At 47.3% G+C, this 21498-nt stretch overlaps 1 protein-coding gene across 1 annotated transcript in view; it reads left to right on the top strand.

The window, feature by feature from the left end:
* The window catches only part of ITGB7 (integrin subunit beta 7), a 786164-nt gene that overhangs the window by 674431 nt on the left and 90235 nt on the right, over positions 1-21498 (top strand). The window contains exon 14 of the mRNA XM_069230944.1: positions 11064-11266. Coding sequence (XP_069087045.1) covers positions 11064-11266 — 203 coding nt within the window. The remainder of the gene's footprint in view (positions 1-11063; positions 11267-21498) is intronic.

The following is a 21498-nucleotide window of genomic DNA, read 5'->3' as shown; positions in this document are numbered from 1 at the left end:
ACGAAACACAACAGGTGATTTAAATGATATGGGTTGATCTGGCAACCACAAAATGGCAGAAACAGCTGAACGATGACATTTAACTGCACCCAGGTCAAAGCCTTGCTGGGCAAGAGGCAAAACAAACAACAAAGGATCAGATAACTTTGCCCGGAGTGGTTCAACGTGCCTTGTGTCGCATCAAGCCACAAATCTGTTCTACAAACAGGTTTATACTGGGGCCTGGTTGGTCCTAATCTTTTTCAGAACTTGGGGCAGGAGATGTATTGGCCAAAGGACTTACAGGAGTCCCATGTTCCAACCGAGTCAGAACCCAGGTCATAGTGGGAGACGCCTTTGAAGGTCCAATACTCAGAACTCATAACAAATGCACAATCTCGGCGCTGGCAAATAGAACAAGCCAAGGTTCTCCACATTCAAGGAAGAGACTTTACACCACCTCTGGCTGCAACTTCCACTGGAGGTCTGTTAGCCGTTGACGGCTGAAATCATCCACCATGGTATTCAAAGATCCTGACAGGTGGTTCACCACCAGGAAAATTCCTTTGTGGTCCAGCCATTTCCAGAAGCGTAGTGCCTCCTGGCACAGGGCCCATGAGCCTATCCGGCCCTGTTTGTTGCAGTACAACATGGTGGTGTTATTTTCTATAGGCACCTGTACCAGCACCTGTACCAGCCTCCTTGTGATGTTTGGAAGAAAGGCTTCCAACACCAAGTAGATGGCCCTCAGCTCCAGAAGGTTGATAGGCAGCTCTGACTCCGCCAGTAAAGTAACCACCACTGCAGGTCTTTTGCAAGATCTGAACATGATTAGCGAAGACCCTTAATGTTGGGCACTCTGAGTCTTTAGATTCGACTGGCCTAACCACCTGGCATGCTCGACCAGGAGGATGCAGGAGGCCGTCAATCCCAACAGCCTCAGAGTTGACCTTGCTGAAATCCAGGACCGAGGCTGAAAGATCGGGATCGTTGCCTGAATGTCCTGGACTCTACTTTCCAAAGGAAAGGCATAAAACTGTCCAGAATGACTCCAATGAAAAGAAGTGCCTAAGAAAGAGTCATGTGTGACTTCTACTTGTTGTTAGTAAAGCCTAAAGATGTCATGAGGTTCAACGTAGTCTGGAGGTGGGTGATGATTGCCTGGGGCGAGCCCTCCTTCAGCAACCAGTCATCGAGGTAGGGGAAGACCTGACCTCTGTAAATGTGAGGCTGTTGCGCCGCGTGGTGCGGCGCGAGCCGAGCATTCGGCTCGCGCCGCGCAGCGCGTTCTCAGGACGCGGCGCGCCCCGAGTCTTCTTTGTACAGCGCGAGGCCCCAGATATTATTTTGGGCCTCGCTCTGCCTTCTGTGGTGTCCCTGTTCTCCCCTGACCCCTCCTTACCTGTTTCTTTTTCTTTCTTCTTCTTCTTTTTCTTCTTTACTTTTTCGAGGCATTTTCTGTCCTTTCTTTATGTCTTTCCCCCTTCCCATGTTACCTTTTTCTTCCCAGCATTCCTTGGTCCCTATTTTCTATGGTTCCTGTTCTATTCTATCCTATGTACTTTTTCCCTATCTAAAATGGTGTCTTTTTACTTCCTGTTGGTCACTTCCTGTTTCTTGGTATATAAGGGCTCTGTTTTCTCCCTTTCCTTGCGCTGCATCACTTTCTGCTCAGATTGTGTCTTCGCTCCTGATTCTTAGCCTTCGGTTCTGAATCTTTTCAATTTTGCATTTACCTGCATTTTGTTCCTGTTTGATTCCTGGTTTTGTTTTCGTTTCAGGAATCCATTTTTTGGAGGTTTTTTCCCCTTTATTGGGGTTTTTTCCCTCTGGCACTAATTCTAAAGGGCACGGTCTGTTCTTGGCGTTTCCACTGCCTGCAGCACCGTGGCTACTAGAAAGAGTCGCCCCTTTCTGGGCCAAAGCCGAACCCTCAAGACCTACGCCACTAGATCTGCGGTTTCCAGGCGCCAGCAGCACGTGAGTCGTGACAGAATGCAGCGCCAAACCATTCCGACATCTTCTAATACTATGGATGACACAGTGGCGGCGGCTGCAGATCCTGATTCATCTTTTTTGACTACTATTCAACAACAAGCTCAGGAATTGCAACAATTGCGCAACGAGAATGCGGTCTTACGACAGGCTTTGGCCCTCCGCAGTGGCGATGTTCCGACTATCTCCGCCTCAACGCCTCGCTTCTCTGGTGAACCAACTAAACTGCGTGAATTCCTGGATGCATTAACGGTTTACTTCGCCTTCAGACCTAGCCAATTCTCTCATGACAGGACAAAGGTGGGATATCTTATTAGTGCATTATCCGGTCCTGCCTTGGCCTGGGCAACCCCGATGGTGTCATCCAACGATCCAGTATTGTCGGACTATTCTGCCTTCGTGACCCGCTTCAAACAGATGTTTAGTCGCCCAGGATTGGAAGCCTCGGCAGAGGAAGCATTATGTGATATCCAGCAAGGTTCCCAGGATGTCCTCCGATATATTACACGTTTCCGTCAATTAGCGGCAGAGACCACTTGGGTGGAGCGTACCCTGGTAACTTTGTTTCGCAGAGGACTTAATGAAGAAATTAAGGATGAATTAGTACATTCCACCAGAGTTGAAGATCTTCGTGGCCTCATGGATCAAGCACTTTCCATCGAGTATCGTCTCCAAGAACGACGAATGGAGAAGAGAAGGAGTAGAGGAGCGTCTCAGCCAAGCTCTTCACGGATGTATCCACCTCATCCTGAGGAATCTCGTCCTCCTGCTAAAGATATAGAAGGGGAACCCATGCAAGTGGATACTGCTCGAGGGCCACTCTCTGCTAGTGAGAAGGAAGACAGACGGAAGAAGGGATTGTGCCTCTACTGTGGTTCTGCTGGTCACCTGCTTCGTACATGTCCTGTACGTCCACCTAGACCCTTGGGAAACGCCACCTCCCGTCCTCTGTAAGAAGGGAGGGGACGGGATCATCGGCTATACCTTCTATCAGCTCATTCAACGACAATACAACTTACTTGTTCGTGTTACCAGTCATATTACAACTACCTGATGGCCGCCAAGAAAGAACTATGGCATTATTGGATTGTGGTGCTAGTGGTATATACATGGATAAGACATGGGCCACTAATCTGCAAATTCCCACTCAACCCAAAGACATTCCTGAACAAGTACACACCGTGGATGGATCTTTAATATCCTCAGGTCCAGTCGATACTACGACCTTGATGTTAAATTTACAGTTTGGTAATCATCAAGAACACCTCTCTTTTGATCTCATTTCATCTCCCAACCATACCATTATTCTCGGAATTCCATGGTTTACTAGACATAACCCATATGTGAACTGGGTAACCCGGACAATTTCTTTATCCTCACAGTTTTGTCAAGAAAATTGCTTTGCTTCCGATAAATATTGGTCACCAAACAGATTAACACCTATGAAGAGTACTACGGAGTATTCCATCAACACTGTCCAAGGGGTTCCTGAACATTATTTAGAGTTCCAAGACGTGTTTCAAAAACCATCCAGACCTGTATTACCTCCACATCGAGAGTACGATTGTGCTATTCCTTTGGAACCTGGAACAGTCGTTCCCTTTGGGAGGATGTATTCTCTCACGGAACCTGAAAGGGAAGTTCTTAAGGAGTATCTGGAGGAAAATGTACAGGGTGGTCTCATTGTTCCATCATCTTCTCCAGCAGGGGCTCCTCTCTTTTTTGTACCTAAGAAGACCAAAGATCTTCGTCCTTGCATAGACTTTCGAGGCCTAAACAAGATAACTATAAAGGATCGTTATCCTTTGCCCCTCATTAAGGATATTTTAGAGGCAGTCAGAGGGGCTCAACGTTTTACCAAGTTGGATCTTCGGGGAGCTTACCACCTTTTACGTATAAAAGAAGGAGACGAGTGGAAAACAGCATTCAGGACACCGTTCGGTCATTTTGAATATAAAGTCATGCCCTTTGGTCTTACGAACGCTCCTGCTATATTTCAAAGGTTTATGGACTCAATATTTTCCGATCTCTTGAACCAGACACTCGTAATCTACTTGGACGACATCCTTATTTTTTCCAGACACCCCGAACTCCATTCTTCTCATGTGAAACAAGTCCTTCACAGACTCCGAGCACATCAACTATTCTGCAAACCCGAAAAGTGTGAGTTCGATAAGACGGAAGTCAAATATCTGGGTTATCATTTAAGTTCCACCGGCATAGCTATGGACCTAGAAAAGGTACAAGCAATTCTAGAGTGGCCTTCTCCCTCTTCTATCAAAGAAACACAATGTTTCCTAGGATTAGCAAATTTTTACCGACAGTTCATTCAAGACTTTGCTAAACAGACCAGCCATATAACCCATACCTTAAAGAAGGAAAATCTAAAACAGGGGTTTGTCTGGACCAAGGCGGCTGAAACAGCTTTTCAAGAATTAAAGAAGGCATTCACTCAAGCTCCCATCTTGAGACATCCAGATACCAATAAACAGTTTATCGTAGTTACCGATGCTTCCGAAAAAGCTATTGGAGCAGTCTTGCTTCAACTTCAAGAAGATGATGGTCTTGAACATCCTGTTTTCTATTTGTCCCATATTCTCTCTTCAGCTGAACAACATTACTCTGTACTAGAAAGAGAGTTGTTAGCTCTGAAGACAGCCTGCATCGAATGGAGACAGTTTCTGATGGGATCCAAGGAGCCTTTCGAGGCGAGAACAGATCACCGTAATCTGCAATGTCTACGTAATTTTGTATGCCAAAATAGTCGCCAGGCGCGTTGGGCCTTTTTCTTTAGTCAGTATGACTTTTACATCACCTATATTCCTGGATCTCAAAACATTCTGGCTGATGCTCTGTCTCGACGCTATCCAGATTGTACTCCTTCCCCATCTCAGTTTCTACTGGAGCCTAGTAAGATCATTGGAGTTGCTCAATCTTTTCTGGATGAGGTACAACTGGAGTATTCCAGCCTGTCTAATAGCGAAATAGAGAAATTAAGAACCTTTTTATGCAAGAAAGAAGGATTCTTTTTTCATCAGAAGCTGTTATTCCTCCCTACTAACAGAGTGCGAGACAAAGCATTACAGATGTGCCATGATTCACCGGTTGCTGGACATAGAGGTATTAAGGCCACACAAGAACTTCTTTCGCGATCTTTCTGGTGGCCTACCTGGAAATCAGATGTCGAAAGATATGTTCAGGCTTGTCCCATATGTGCCCAAGTCAAGATTCCCCGTAGCAGACCTGCAGGATTACTACAGCCTTTGCCAGTTCCACCAACGCCATGGCATACTATTTCCACTGACTTTATGTGTTCACTTCCGCCATCAGCTGGAAACCAGGTTATCATGGTCACTGTTGATTCTTTCACTAAAATGGCCCACTTTACTGCTCTAAAGAAATTACCAACATCCCAAGAATTGAGCCAGATATTTATCGACCATATTTTCCGTCTCCATGGACTTCCACATACCATTGTGTCTGACAGGGGTCCCCAGTATATTTCCCGGTTTTGGAAACATTTTTGCAAGACACTGAATATCAATATAGCACTATCATCCGGTTTCCATCCTCAGACCAATGGACAAACTGAGCGTTTGAATCAAGGACTAGAACAATACCTTCGTTGTTTTTGTAATTCCACCCAAAGCAACTGGAACACTTATCTTCCTATTGCTGAATATTCCTACAACAATTCTGTCCATAGTGCCTCCAAGGTCACTCCCTTTTTCTGTTCCTATGGCTATCATCCGACCTCTTTTCCTACTGCTCCTCAATCTACCTCTCCTCTGCCTGCCATTACATCTTTTTCCAAACGTCTCCTGCAACTCCATAAGCTCATTAGATCTAATTTATTGCACACTAAGAGGTATATGAAGAAGATCGCTGATAAGAAACGTGGACCCACTCCTGATTATCACCCTCAGGATAAAGTCTGGCTTTCTTCCAAATTCTTGCCCTCTCGTCTTTCTCTGAATAAGTTCACGCCTCGCTATTATGGGCCTTTTCGTATTCTTCAGTTGCTCAATCCTGTCACTGTTCGTCTTCGCTTGCCTCATACTTGGAAAATTCATCCGGTCTTTCATGTATCCCAACTCAAACCTTATGTCCCTGATCCTTTCTCTCGTCAGTTTCCTTGTCCTCCTCCTGTGTTGGTGAATGATGTCCCTGAATATGATGTTCAAGAAATTTGTGACTCTCGCCTTTTTCACCGGCGTCTTCAGTATTTGATTCACTGGAAGGGTTATCCTCTTAGTGAATGCTCTTGGGAAGATGCTTCTTCTGTTCACGCCCCTCTTTTGATTTCTCGTTTTCATCGTTTGTTTCCCTTCAAACCTGGACCTTCGGGGGGGACCTACTGTTGCGCCGCGTGGTGCGGCGCGAGCCGAGCATTCGGCTCGCGCCGCGCAGCGCGTTCTCAGGACGCGGCGCGCCCCGAGTCTTCTTTGTACAGCGCGAGGCCCCAGATATTATTTTGGGCCTCGCTCTGCCTTCTGTGGTGTCCCTGTTCTCCCCTGACCCCTCCTTACCTGTTTCTTTTTCTTTCTTCTTCTTCTTTTTCTTCTTTACTTTTTCGAGGCATTTTCTGTCCTTTCTTTATGTCTTTCCCCCTTCCCATGTTACCTTTTTCTTCCCAGCATTCCTTGGTCCCTATTTTCTATGGTTCCTGTTCTATTCTATCCTATGTACTTTTTCCCTATCTAAAATGGTGTCTTTTTACTTCCTGTTGGTCACTTCCTGTTTCTTGGTATATAAGGGCTCTGTTTTCTCCCTTTCCTTGCGCTGCATCACTTTCTGCTCAGATTGTGTCTTCGCTCCTGATTCTTAGCCTTCGGTTCTGAATCTTTTCAATTTTGCATTTACCTGCATTTTGTTCCTGTTTGATTCCTGGTTTTGTTTTCGTTTCAGGAATCCATTTTTTGGAGGTTTTTTCCCCTTTATTGGGTTTTTTTCCCTCTGGCACTAATTCTAAAGGGCACGGTCTGTTCTTGGCGTTTCCACTGCCTGCAGCACCGTGGCTACTAGAAAGAGTCGCCCCTTTCTGGGCCAAAGCCGAACCCTCAAGACCTACGCCACTAGATCTGCGGTTTCCAGGCGCCAGCAGCACGTGAGTCGTGACAGTTGCCACCACTGCCTTCTCTTTCATAAACACTGGAGTTGGATGATGAGACCAAAGGGAAACAAAGTGAACTTAAAATGCTCCTGTCCCACTGTGAACCACAGATAAACTCTGTGGGCCTGTAGGATGGGGATGTGAAAATAGGTATTCTGCAGGTCCAATGCTACTGTGCAATCTCCAGAATCCAGGGCAGATAAAAACTAGGCCAGGGTGAGACAAGGCCCTTCTTTCTGTGAAACAACTGAACATTGCGTGAAAAACCCATCTATCTCAACCAGGCATGGTGACGGATTGCGACCCTAGAGCCAATGGTTTACCCAATGCAATCCATGGTATCCAGGCCAAACACATTTTAAGCTTGACAGTGACATGGCCAATCTTTTGGTCTGGGCCAATCAAGAACAAAGGTCCTCTGGGACACATTGTAGGTCTTGAGCAACAGAATTCCAGGGAGTGCGGGAACAGGAGCCCAAAAGGCAACTAGCATTGTCCAACCAGAGAGGTAAACGTGGAAGAAAATACCTTCTTCCTAAAGATCTCCAATCTCTTAGACTCTTCATATGGATGGGTAGCTGGGAAGGCATTCAGGTTTGTCCGACTGGTGGAAGCTTGCACCACCAATCTCAAAGGTGAAGGGTGCTGAGTAAAAAAAAAGCAGGGTCTCTCGAGGCACAGCGATGGCACTGTGCACTCTGGCAAGTCACAGGGGACCAGAGAAAGGTTGACCCAGGTTTTTGAGAGGGTTCAGGAAGGGCTTTATTAAAGGGCAAAAGGGGTTCAGTATTGGTTTTCCTCAGCTGGAGGACTTTGGTAATGACATTGGTCTTGACCTCCATGGTGGGAAGATGGAAGTTGAGAACTTCGGCAACCCTCACAATGACTATCAAATGGCCTAGGGGTAAGACTAGGCTTGTGTCAGGAGAAGTATCAAGCCACTGGTATACTGAAGGTCAACATATCAGTTTTCTTCATGGTAGGGGGGTGCTAAATTCATCTACTGCATCACAATCACTGCAAGAGTCCATCCCAAACAAGGAATGTAGTGAATGAGACCTGTCTTATGGAACCTGGACTTTAAACGACTCCGATGGAGCAGGCAAAGTCTGCAGTTTCATGGGCATTGAACATGGCCTTAGTCAAATTCGGGGTTATGCCGACTCAGAATCAGAGAGGGCAAAAGGATGCACTTTGTCCACTAGCACTGATGGAGTCAGCATCAGCGTCAACATTCTAGGAACTGGTGTGGGATGTGAAGCTTGGGGAAGAGTCAGCAAAGGTGCTGGTAGAGGTCAAGCAGCAGTATCAGAGGGTCCAACGGGTGCCAAAGGCGAACCTGCTGGCGGTATTTAAGATGGAGTATCACATGGTCTGTGGGGACCATAGGGGTGGCAGGGTGAGTCAGAAGGGAGCCATAGAGTCACAACATGGCTTCATGGAACGCTTGGATCTGCCTCAGAGTCGTAGAAGGCCCAAGAAACTCAGGATGTGCCAAGTATTGGCTCAGTCGTAGACTAACTTTGAGAGAAAAATCCAGAGGCATGGTGATGCCTTCTCGAGTGTATGTGAGTGGCAGGAAAGGGCAAAGTAATTATTATAATTTTTTTTTTTTATCGGAGGATTTGGAGAGTGATGACGAACAACCTCAAGTCTGGCTTCTGGAACAGGACCTTTTAGACTTTGACCAGTCCTGACACGGTTTCTTCTGATACTTGGGGCCGTATATATACTTTTTGGCGCACAACTGCGCCAACGCAGTTGTGCGTCAAAAAATGTAACGCCGGCTAACGCCATTCCAAAGCGCCATGCGGGCGCCTTATTTATGGAATGACGTTAGCCGGCGGAGCTGCCTGGTGTGCGTAAAAAAAAAAGACTTACACCAGGCAGCGCCGGCGTAGGGGAAAATGGAGCTTGGGCGTCAGAAAATGGGGCAAGTCAGGCTGAGGCAAAATTTTCGCCTCAACCCAATTTGCGCCATTTTTTTTTACTCCCAACCCCCATTTAAATGACTCCTGTCTTAGCAAAGACAGGAGTCATGCCCCCTTGCCCAATGGCCATGCCCAGGGGACTTATGTCCCTTGGGCATGGTCATTGGGCATAGTTGCATGTACGGGGGCACAAATCAGGCCCCCCTATGCCACAACAAAAAAAATAAATACTTACCGGAACTTACCTTAAGTTCCCTGGGATGGGTCCCTCCATCCTTGGGCGTCCTCCTGGGGTGGGCAAGGGTGGCAGGGGGTGTCCCTGTGGGCATGGGAGGGCACCTCTGGGCTCCTTCCGAGCCTACAGGTCCCTTAACGCCTGCCCTGACCAGGCGTTAAAAAATGACGCTAAAGCAGATGGACGTCATTTTTTTTTATCCGCCCACTCCCTGGCGTCATTTTTACGGGGCACATGCCTCGGAGTCATTTTTTAGACGGGAACGCCTACCTTGCATATCATTAACGCAAGGAAGGTGTCCACGCTAAAAAGTGACGCAAACTCCAAGATCTTTGGCGCTAGACGGGTCTAACGCCAAAGTATAAATATGGAGTTTTGCGTCAAAAAAAACTACGCAAATCCGGCGCAAACAGAGTATAAATATGCCCCTTGGTGATGTATAGCTTTGCCTCACTGTCCCAAATACCCTTCGGATTCATCCATGTACAGTCACTGCAGGCCATGGAGTTGTGGCCCAATCCTAGGCACTGCAGGGAAACCTGACATCTTTGCATCAACAACAGTCCTTACACGGTTTAAAACCTGCCATCTTCTGAGGTGACATTTCACTTGCACACTGTATATCTGAGGTAAAATGAGTCTTGAAAGACAAGAGATAGCTCTAAATCCACGACTGGTGATGTTAAAAAGAAGGAACTGACGTCAGCAAGCAAGATTATACTGGCTCTGCCCATCATTTTCGGAGCAGAACAGTGTTAGAGCGGAGCTGCACAGCACCATCTGGCAGCACCCAGAGGTACTGCTCAAAAGTTTCCAGATCCTTTCTGACACCTGGGGAATTGCTGAAAAGTTGAGGAATGTGTGTTTATAAGTCTCTATTAGCATTAACATAGATATCAAGGGGCATTACAAAAATTGTCTGAAATTTAAATTTTGGGTATGGAAGCTCCTTAAATCCGATGGCTGGCAAAACCTCTGAAGACTCATAGGTTTTAACTATTGCTGTTATTTATGCCCAATATATTTTGTGTGTATACACACTACATTTTCTACGAAGACTTTGAAAGAGGGGAGGCGTATCAGTTCTGAATGAAATAAGGATGGATGATGGGCAAGCCAGTCCTTATAAAATTAATCTCAGTAAATTCAATCTGGTCAAATGATATTACTCGGTACTTTCCGCAGCTCCTGATAATATCTAGGATCTCGGATTGGATGAGTGAATTTAAGAATATGTCATCTTGCAAGCCACTGGTTAGGTAGACTACTAAACTGGGAATTAAAAATCAACCAATTTGTACAAACCCTGCTTATTTAGCCAGAGCTGAACCATTATCATGGAAAATATTGTAAGGTTTATGTGAACTAATCAACCATTGTCATACAAATATTGAGCAGCATTAGGGTCAGTGTTGTCAGACAATCGTTTTACAGTTCATGTAAATTTGACTTTAATGCGGTCATATATCAACACCAACAGGCACTGCAAAAAAAGTATGTACTTTAAGATATTGTTATTAGGTAAAATGTTCTTCGAGGACACACGCTCAAAGGACAATGTGCACAGTTAAAGCAAGGATAACCAGCTGGATCAAGAAGCTGGTGAGCACCAGGCATTGGTGAAATGTTCAGTGAAGGTCGCTGTTGCAGAAATGAGGCCCAGTTCTTCACTGGGATTATGTGTCACGGGTTTCTCAGAAACATTCTAATCCACAAAATGGCCGACTCCAATAATCTAGACTTTATTTTGGAATCAATTATTATTTGCTTACTTTTCAAACGGCTCATAACAGTTCTCCTCTCTTTACAGGAGCTGCGTAGAATGCCTAGTTTTTGGGACAGGGTTGCTGAGAGAGAACTGCACATTGGTCTGCTCAAAGGTCAACGTGACCATGGTCCAGCTGCAGGACGAAGCGTTCACGTGGTGCACAGAGAAGGCAGGGGACTCGCTAATCACCTTCAGCATCGAGGAAGAAGGAGAAAATGTTTTCATCAACGTCTTGGCTAAGCAAGGTAAAGCAGTCGACACGTTGACTTCATAAATGCAATACCAGAAATCTGGTATCTCACACAGAAGTTTCAAGAATCTTTACGTTTTAAAATGCCTCATGTTGGTATACTTGTTTTTCTGTAGCATGTTTCAAAGTCTTGTAATCATTTTCACCAGGATGTTACTTGTGTAGGTTGTAAAAAACAGAGAACAAGTCACTGATGAAACAAAAGTGCAAGCTGTGTATTATTCGAGATCTGTATGCATCATTTAAAAACTGAGGAAAAGGCCGATGCAGTATGTACATGTAGTCCAACACCACAAAATGTTAATTTCTAATTCTCTCCTCGTAGACATAGATTGTTACTAGCCTGCGCCTGAATTGCAGCACACTTAGAAAGTAGAAACATCTAGGAGAAATAAAGAAATGTATCCTTGTTGCGCCGCCTCCCCTGGAAAGGTGTACTATTTGGATGCATTCAAAGGTTTACCAGTATTGGTAAATCTGGGAATGTGCCAAAATCCGTGGGTGGACGCATGGGAACACCTATGCTCAGACCATTGTAACACTTTCTCAGGGCAGAGTAAGGCAATGCAGTCACTTGCATTGCCTTGAGTAAAACAAATATATATCTGTATTGATTTTGACTTATAACAGGTGCAGTTTGCAGCGAGTCACTGCCTTACTGTTGTGCGGGCAAAATTGTCCCAGGTGCCCTGTATAGCAGTACATGCATACCTAAATGAAGGGAGAAATATAATCCTATGCAAACAACCATCTCTTCACCCACATTCAAAAGTTGAAGGTAATGGGTTTAGTCGGGCACCAAAATCACAAATTATAATAAAGGAAAAAGCAATAACAAGAGAATTAAATGTGCGAACACTGAATATTGAGGCATCGTGATCCTGAAGGCATTTCGGGCCTCTTCAATCTATTTCAAAGCCACTCCCTGCCCCCTTCAACTCACTCTTGAAGTTTTCTGCTTTCTCCTAAAGTGACGCTTTTTCGTTTTACTCTTCCTTCGTCATTCCCATATGTGTCTTTTGCTCGCATTAAATGCTGGAGGCAGAGAAATAAGCGCTGGCCCTCAAAAATAAGTGCTGGTGCTCCGCACCAGAAACAGCAATCCCAAATTAAGCACTGCTCTGCAGACGCCAAACAGATCAGATCCATCTGCCACGTAGTGACCAGGGGGCAGTCGGCGCCTTCCAGGACATGGTGATGCGATGTTTCACTAATAGAAAGCATAGACCCTAAAATCCCCTTAACTGTTTTGTCTGTTTCATTACTACCCCGGAGTGGAGGAGGCAATGCATGGGGTCACATGGCAAAATAGAAGCGGTGATGTCTGAGGAACAGGACTTCACTCTTTGCCAGAAGTCCACTATTATCAGACATAGCTACACCATATTAAGAATGTCTGCATCAACCTGTTGGCATTTAGGGCACACCACCCTTGTGCCTGGGTACATTTTACCTATATTACTTGGTGAAAGGTATGTGTGGTGTAGATAGTTAAACTGTATAAATCAGAATCGAGCATTCCCCGTGATCGTTCTGTTAGCCTACATGAGTTTGAAATGATGTCTACGACAGTGCCCGTGGCTGAATACTCAAGTGAGAATCACTGGGTGAGGTCTACCCCACTGAAGTGTCAACATCAAGGTGCAGTGGTCAGATAGTGTTCTACCTAAATATTCCGCCCATTTACATTCAGACACCATTGCCCCACTACCATATATCAGGTCTATTCCCGTGTGGAGTGCATGTATGGGAGAGTAATACGAATACTTGCGTGGAATGGATATAATCAGCACCACATAACAACTACCTACACATTGTGAGCCCATTGTTGTAGCTGTCTGGTGTTGTGGTTGGCCAAATTTCCAAAGGATGCTCCGGGCTCTCAATTTCATTTGTAGTCTATGTTTTATTCTTTCTTTAAACAATTTCCGTTTCTCATACAAGCCAAAACCTTTTCTTCAAACAATTTCCATCCTAAATGCCCATGGCAACACGTTTCATCAATGCTGCATGTGTAGCAGCTGACTTCCTCACAGCTGGAAAAAAAAATCAGATACACAGTTGTACACAACTATTCTAATCTGAAATCAGATACTGTCACCATTGAGACATAAGGAAAGGAAGGGATTGTAAATAGCAAAATGACACACACTTAGAACCTCCACGCCATACCCGTAGTGATCTATACACCCATGTATAGTAAGTCACTCATATCTTATTGTGCATATGAGTAGCATATCTTCTCCTCAGTGATACTACAATTCGATTTCCAAATGTTTTGGGTATACTACCCATAATAATCAACATGCCAGAGTGCGAGTAAGCATTCCTCGTGTATATTAGTATACTGACCCTAAAGTATACTGTCCTTACAGACCTAAGCGTCTTGTACATTAATTTCCTTTCTCCCACTAATCCATCTGTCAAGGTAACACAAAGTCCTGTCGACCCCTATCTGTAAACCGAATTGAATAAGTTATAGACAAATCAAGCGATGCGTGCCCATATTAAAGAGTCAGTCTCACTTGTCACATCTTACCGATTATAGCATGTTTTGACGTATATTATGTCCCTCTTGATTCTGTATATATCTGAATAGACAATAATACTAGACTATAAAATGGTCACTGAAAGGATATCTAATAGTACCGGCCCACATTATCCTGTATAATTACAGCAGCTGCAGCGAGTGACAACCCCGGGTGCCAGAATGTCACCCGGCACCCTGTTGACTGGCTGGGGCTGCTTCACACCGTCGGTGGAGGTGTGCTCAGGGAGTGAAGCAGAAGTGTGGGGTAGGGCCTATGCGGCCCGAGGAGGCAGCCTAGCGACGGCTGGGAGTACCGGCGAGTACTGAGAGGACGTTCTTGGCCTGGCATTCTTTGGTCCCACCAGGCTGGTGGAGGGCAGAGGTCCCGGACAGATGCAAGAGCAGCCTGCTGTGAACAGGTGGGGGTGCTAAGACCAGTACCATACTCAGAGGCACTTTCCTAGGACGACATAGTGTTAGGTGGGGGTGGTGGGTAGCACGGACCGGTGCACTGCAGGTGGCTGCCTGCCCCCTGTGGCCTGCAGTGAGCCCCTCAGCTCAGCAGAGCCCTGTGGAAAGGACCCGGGCAGTGAAGATGAGTGCGGCGCTGCACACTGCGACAGTGAGAAGAGGCCTCACTGGGCGCTGGGAGGAGCGCGGCGGACGGGGATAGTGATTGCCGCACTCGCTGGTGGAGTGGACTGGAGAGCAGAGATCGTGCCCCACTGCTCTTGCAGGCTGGTGAGGGGGGAAGTAGTGGGAAAGTGAACCCCCACACACAGACAACCACTGAAAACTGCCCTATGGGGCCCCAGACTCCACTGTGACCCTGAAACCTCCAAGCTACTATCTCTGTGGAGAAGGGTCTACAAGGGGATAGATAGAAGTCAGTGGTGATATTACGGACCGTCATTGTATAGCTGAGTGGGCCAGTGCACGCTGGATGCGGATGCATGCTGGGCAGCTGAATCTTGGTGCTGGGATCATTAGGACGATGGCGCGACCCCCTTGAGGGTCAGGGTGCTGAGCTCAACACGGCTTACGGTCCATCCAGTGAACTATTTGGAGATGTACTCCGGCACCAAGTACCTTATTGGGACCCCCTGATGCTCAACTGCATGCCCGTGGCCTTGGTAGATCAAAGAGGCTTGGGGGGTCTTTGCTGTGCTCACAGACTACTGCTAGGTGGGAAGGCACCAGGTCCTTTGGTGGGCCTGTGGGCAGTGGACATACAGAGGGGGTCGGGTACATCACCGGGCCGTGACTCCTGTGCTTTACTGGGGGGTCACTGCGCCTCTGCTGGCCCCGGGACGGGGCCTGGCCTTCCTGGGGCTCTACGTTGAGGAACCTGTGCACCTGGACTGGTGTCTGAAGGTGAGATCTCGGGGTGATAAATTGTGACCTTTCGTTGCGATACCAATAGGAGGCATGCCCCGCCCCACTCCACACTGCGGATGGCCTCGTCTTTTGTCCCTCACACTGGGCTGCCACCACAGATCATGGGGGAACTGCGGCCAAAACTGCAAGGGCAACCTGGGCCCACCTCAGATGATCCACGGGGGCCTAAGCTCCTGGGATGAATGGGAATCCATTATTCGAGAGTATGCATGAAACCCTAAATAAAATACTAGGGGCCATTGAGGATTCCACGCTTACCTTACAATGAAACATAGTCAAAGTCTCTGCTGAACTGAGCCTGCTACTCGCTGACCATCAGAAGCACTCAGCTAAGGTGAAGATCTCAGTGGCCGACCTGCAACCATCCCATCAAGCACTGAAGCTCCAGGTGTCACAGCTCACGGACCAAGTACACCGGGCTAGGGATGCCCAGGGTCACAGCCGACGTAACAATATCCGAATAGTTGGCCTACTCGTGGACGTGGAAGGAACAAATATGGTGGTATTTTTGGGACCATGGTTGCGCACTATTATGGACACTGACAGCCTCACGTCCTTTTTCGTCCTTGAGTGGGTGCACCGGATGCAAGCCTGCCCGCCACCACCTCGTAGGCCGCCCAGACCGGTTTTAGCTAAACTCCTCACTATCATGACCAGGACTTATTACTGCAGCAGGTACAGGTGGCTGGCCCCTTTAGGGTGGAAGAAGGCCAGGCCACCATGTTTCCAGATTTTACAGTATCAGTGCAGGCCAAATGCGCCTCCTTACTGGCGGTGAAAAAAGCACGCCAGGATGAGGGGATAGTGTATGCTCTGCTTTTCCCCTCCGGACTGAAGGTGATGTTAGACTGGACCACATATTACTGCCAACACTCTGAGGAATCCTGGGCATGGTTGGAACAATATAAATCTGGCATAGATAGGCCGCAAGTGGAGAAGGCTGCTAAAAACCAGCGTCATAAGAAACAACAAAGCTCCACATGCTGGAATCGACCTCCTCGGCTCACCAAGCCTACGCCGACCCAGTCGGAAGAGAGGAAATAGTCGGCAATTCATGCAGCTGCCTCGCTGACGGAGACCAGCACATCGGACAAGGAGGAGGGAAGCGACCCTTCTCGTGACATGGATACTCGGCTGTCTGATTCTGACTCGCAGGCCGGCACCCCAGAGGACTGTCCACATGTGACACCTCAGTCCTCAGATTATATCATCTAGATGGATCCCGCTGAACCTGCTGGACCTTGCTGTAGCTTGCAATACAGGGACTCATGCGGAGCGGCACCCCAGTCGGCAAACTGCACTGTCTCCCTTTCTGCATTTTCAGCTTAGAGGAAGTGGTTCAGTTCTGTGGGACATTGTGGCTATAATGCACAGTTTGGGTAGCTGGTTGTTGCCGGACTGTCCTCAGGTGGGGAGTTGGGATTTTGTTTGTATCTTTGTCCTATGCAGTCCCTGGGGGAAAGATGCCACTTGTCCAAAGTCTCCAGGTGGGATACAACGGGAGGGCGGAGGTTTAGTCGACAGCAGATTCCACATGGTAATTACGCATGCCTGAGACACTGTCTGAGTTCACACTGATGACCTGGAATGTGAGAGGTTTAGAATCCTTGGCTACAAGGTACAAAATTCAGTCCTACCTAAAGAGGCCTGGGGTGCACATAGCGATGTTGCAGGAAGCACACCTTACCCAGCTATAGGCGGACCGCCTTCGTAGACACTGGAGGGGGTAGCACTTTGCAACTACTTATTCTGAATTTGACAGTGGAATGCTGATCTGGGTGTGGGCTGGGGTTCCCTTGGATGCAATGAGGGTTGTCGTGGATGACGATGGTCGGTACATCTTTGTGGAGGGCTGCTGGAGTAGCCAATCCATTGTGCTGGGGACGATATAAGCCCCAATCAGGATCAGACGTCCTTCTTACACTCTTTAAGAGTGCACAGATAGCTACATTCTCTGGGGACACGATCCTTATAGGAGCAGACTTTGACAGTGTCCTTGACACAGACCTAGACCATTCCCTCCCACCTGTGCAGCGGGCTCTCCCTCAGAGTAGCCGCAGGATTATCTGCATGGCTGTCCAGTTGGACCATGGAGGATGTGCGGCGCACTTACCACCCGCTAGACTGGGACTACTCCTATTACTCACACCTCTATCATGTCCATACTAGAATAGATAGATTTGTTTGTACCAGGTGACTTAGCGTACAGGTGCGACACTCGGATTATCTGGGCCGTACGTTCTCGGATCACAGCCCTCTCCTGATTCAATTGCAAACTGCGGAACCACCCCCCCACACCGACTTAACATCTGTAACCAGTGGCACTAGAAGTTATAGTTTTCAGAGACTTACTGGCCTCGAAATTGACAGAATACTGTTTACTTACCTCGGGCACAACTGCGCAGAGGGAGGTGGAGTGGGAGGCTCTCAAAGTAGTGGTGAGGGGACACTGTATAGGCCAAGCAGTGGGTATCAAGCGAGACCTAGAGCAGGATCTCGACATCTCAAGAATACGCTACATGACCTTGACAATGCACAAGGGACAGATCCTACTGCTCTACCAAGGTTGTTGGAAACTAACGAACAGTACAGTGTGGTTCTTGAACAACTTAGGTGCCACAACTACATGGGGTTCATGAATAGAGTCCATGAGGAAGAGTGAGGAAGAGGGCAGGTTGGGGAGACTGCTGGCCTGGTTGGTTTGTCTAAACTCAAGAGGGATGTCAATTACTCAAATCAAAATGCCAGATGCTTATTGGTAGATTGACCTATGCGTATTAATGCAGCGTTTCAGCATTACTACCTAACATTGTATAGCCCACCAAGAGCGCTCATGCCGGATGTGCTGGGCGATCGTCTGGGAGGGCCGAGGCTGTAGGTCTTGTCGGGGGCTGCTTGTTCTCCATTAGGGGCAGTGGTGACTGAGGGAGAGATCAAGGCTACTAATAAATCTCTAGCAGTGGGCAAAACTCCAGGAACAGACGGCTTTCCTTCAGAATTCTACAAAATGTTCGACCCTATCCCCAAAGTTGGCAGAAATGTATGCTGAGGCATATGAAACGGGCCTTCTGCCTGCCTCAACCAGAGAGGCCCTTAGTGATTCCCCCTGCCCAAGACCACAGAATGAAATGCAGCAGTTACAGACTTCTGACCACTCTCTATGTTCAACACAGATTTAAAAATCCTTATTAAGGTATTGGCTAATAGACTCCTGCCGCACATGCAGGATTTGATCCATAATGACTAATTCAGGTTTATGCCCACCCAAAACATCTCCCATAACCTCCTTAGACTTTACTCTGTATGATATGATCATCATCAACCATCTGACTCTAAGGCAGTGATATTGTCAGTAGAACTCGAGAAGGCCCAGTGAAATGGGATTATTTGGAAGCTACCATGCTTCACATGGGGGTGGGTGATGCTTGGATCGAATGGGTTGGCTTACTTTACGCCTCCTTTGTAGGGAGAGTTAAGACAGGGTGACAGATTTCAGATACGTACAGCATCTACTGCATCACCAGGCAGGGGTGCCCACTCTCCCCCTTGTTGTTTGCGATAGCGATGGACCCTCTGAGGTTTCAGAGGGAGGAGCACAATAAGGGGATACATAAAGGTGGTGTGATGCTCATTATATCACTATATGTTGATAATCTGTTGATCTACCTGCGGGATGGGGAGCTGGCTCTCCCCTGGGCTCTTTACACTCTGGAGGAGTTTGCCCGCTGTTCAGGACTATGAGGGTCATTCCGACCCTGGCGGTCCATGACCGCCAGGGCCGGGGACTGCGGAAGCGCCGCCAACAGGCTGGCGGTGCTTCCTGGGCCATTCTGAACGCAGCGGTAAAGCCGCGGTCAGATAAGGGCAACCGGCGGTTTCCCGCCGGTTTACCGCCGGTTTACCGCCGGTTTACCCCTGGCTCAAGGAATCCGCCATGGCGGCGCTGCTTGCAGCGCCGCCATGGGGATTCCGACCCCCTTCCCGCCATCCTGGTGGTAAATACCGCCAGGAACAGTATGGCGGGAACGGGTGTCGTGGGGCCCCACAAAGATTTTCAGTGTCTGCTTTGCAGACACTGAAAATCGCGACGGGTGCCACTGCACCCGTCGCACCCCTTCAACTCCGCCAGCTCCATTCGGAGCCGGCTTCATTGTTGAAGGGGCTTTCCCCGCTGGGCCGGCGGGCGGCCTTCTGGCGGTCGCCCGCCGGCCCAGCGGGAAAGTCAGAATGACCGCCGCGGTCATTTGACCGCGGTACGGTCTTCTGGCGGTTCCCGCCAGGCGGGCGGCTTCCGACGCCCACCGGGGTCGGAATGACCCCCTATGTCTCAATAGGAGAAAGACATGCATGCTCCCTGTGGTTGCTTAGTCTGACCCAGCAACCAACTGCCCAGCAGATACGTGGGCACTCCGTACATTTAAGTTCCTTGGTATCTAGATCTACCATGGCGTGGTGGATCTTAAGGAGGGCAATTTGAGAAAAACTTGCCGATAGCTTCGTTTATGGTACAGCTTTTAGAGCACCCTCAAGCGACCTCTTACTGCATGCATTTCACTGTCTAAAATGGTTGCACTTTTTTGCCAACTTACTGGTGACAATCCCGATGTCTTGATTCAGGGCCCTAGATGTGATTCTTTTGGGAATTGATAACAGATGGCGGGTGTCAGAAAGTTGCCCTAACTACTCTTTGCCTTTCCTCTGACACAGGTGGTCGGGGGGTACAGGACTTCAAACTTTACTACATAGCGGCGCAGCTGCAGTGGCTGTGGTAATGGCTTAATGATGTAGGTCTTATAGAACTAGAGTGGGACCAAGGTGGATGAGGTAAAGAAATGCTGTTGGCCAGAGTGCTTAGGTTGAGGCTTAAAATCCTCCGGATGTTCTGCTGAATACTGCTCTAGTGGCCTGGTGCAGGATGCTAAAATACCCTATCCCCCTACGTGCCTGCGATCCAGTTGGTAGAAATCCCATACGGAGACCCTCCTTGCTGTTTTACACAGAGACACACGGAACCGTAGACTAACGTGGGTTTGCTGACAGCAAGTAATATAGCATTACAAGACGTCTGTTTACAGTACAAATTGCTACCTAGATTAGAGCCACCCACGTATAACTCTATATCAAGAAATTGTATTGATGTATAGTCTTAATTAGCAGTAAATGACATATTGTATGTATTATTCAAATGAGTGATGAATGCAAGTAATTCATTCTCAAGCCCTGTCCAGATTACAAAAACATCATCATCATAGCGTCCCCACTAATGGATATGTTGAACCTAATCAGTTCCACTTGGGCCCCAGACCTGGTTCGCCTCAAACTAACGCTAAAGGGTTGGTGTAAGATAGAGCCAATCTGGAACCCATTGCTGTCCCACACATTTGGTGGTACCATTTGCCCTCAAACAGGAATACATTATTGTCTAATACCAACCGTATAATTTCCAACAATATTTCAGTGTGGGCTGAAAATTCAATGGGTCTTTTATTAAAAAATGTGTCATGGCAATCATACCATATTCATGCAATATATAGGTATACAGAGACATCACATCAAGTGTGACAAGTAGCTTCCCTTCTTCCCATGTAACATTGTTCATCAAGTTGAGAACATGTTTCGTGTCTTGAGTATATGATGGCAAGTTAGTCACAAACGGTTGTAGGTAACAATTAATAAACTGGGACAATTTCTCAGTTGGTCCACCAATTCCCAAGACTGTTGGTCTGTCAGGAGGAAAAAGGGCATCCTTGTGCACCTTAGGAAGGGTATACAAACAAGGATACCTAGGTTTGTCAATTTTCATGGGAATTCAGCTCCAGTCAAATGTGTCTCCTTGAGGCACGCAAACTGGATGTTATGCCGCTTTAGGTATAAGTAAATCCTATGGCACTTACTATAGGTGCCCATGTCCCTCACATTCTATATCAGCATGCTGTATTCCCAGGTAGCCGTGAAACGCATGTTCGGTGTCAGAGTCACCAGATCCTCGGGGTCTGTGCACGTTCCCAAAACGTCCACCACTGAACAGCTCCAAGACTCTGATAGATAAATCACAGAGACTGAGAGAGTTCAAGAGGGGATTAGGAAGGGAACATCTGGGAAGGAGACCTGTAGTAAGAAAAAGGTTAGAACACACAATAAGAAAATTATATCTCCTGAAATCACTACTAGACTATGATTCTAAGCTTAGTCACTCTGAAAACATGAACAATCTAAGAGTTAAGTTTAAAATGACTAAGTTTCAAGATGGCCGGATACCTGTAGGGGAACCAAGATGAATTAAATGAAAACTTTCTTAT

Source organism: Pleurodeles waltl, chromosome 4_2 (assembly GCF_031143425.1).
Source record: "Pleurodeles waltl isolate 20211129_DDA chromosome 4_2, aPleWal1.hap1.20221129, whole genome shotgun sequence".
Taxonomy (NCBI): Eukaryota; Metazoa; Chordata; class Amphibia; order Caudata; family Salamandridae; genus Pleurodeles; species Pleurodeles waltl.
Note: the sequence above shows the minus strand (reverse complement) of the source record. Positions and strands in the feature narration are given on the sequence as shown.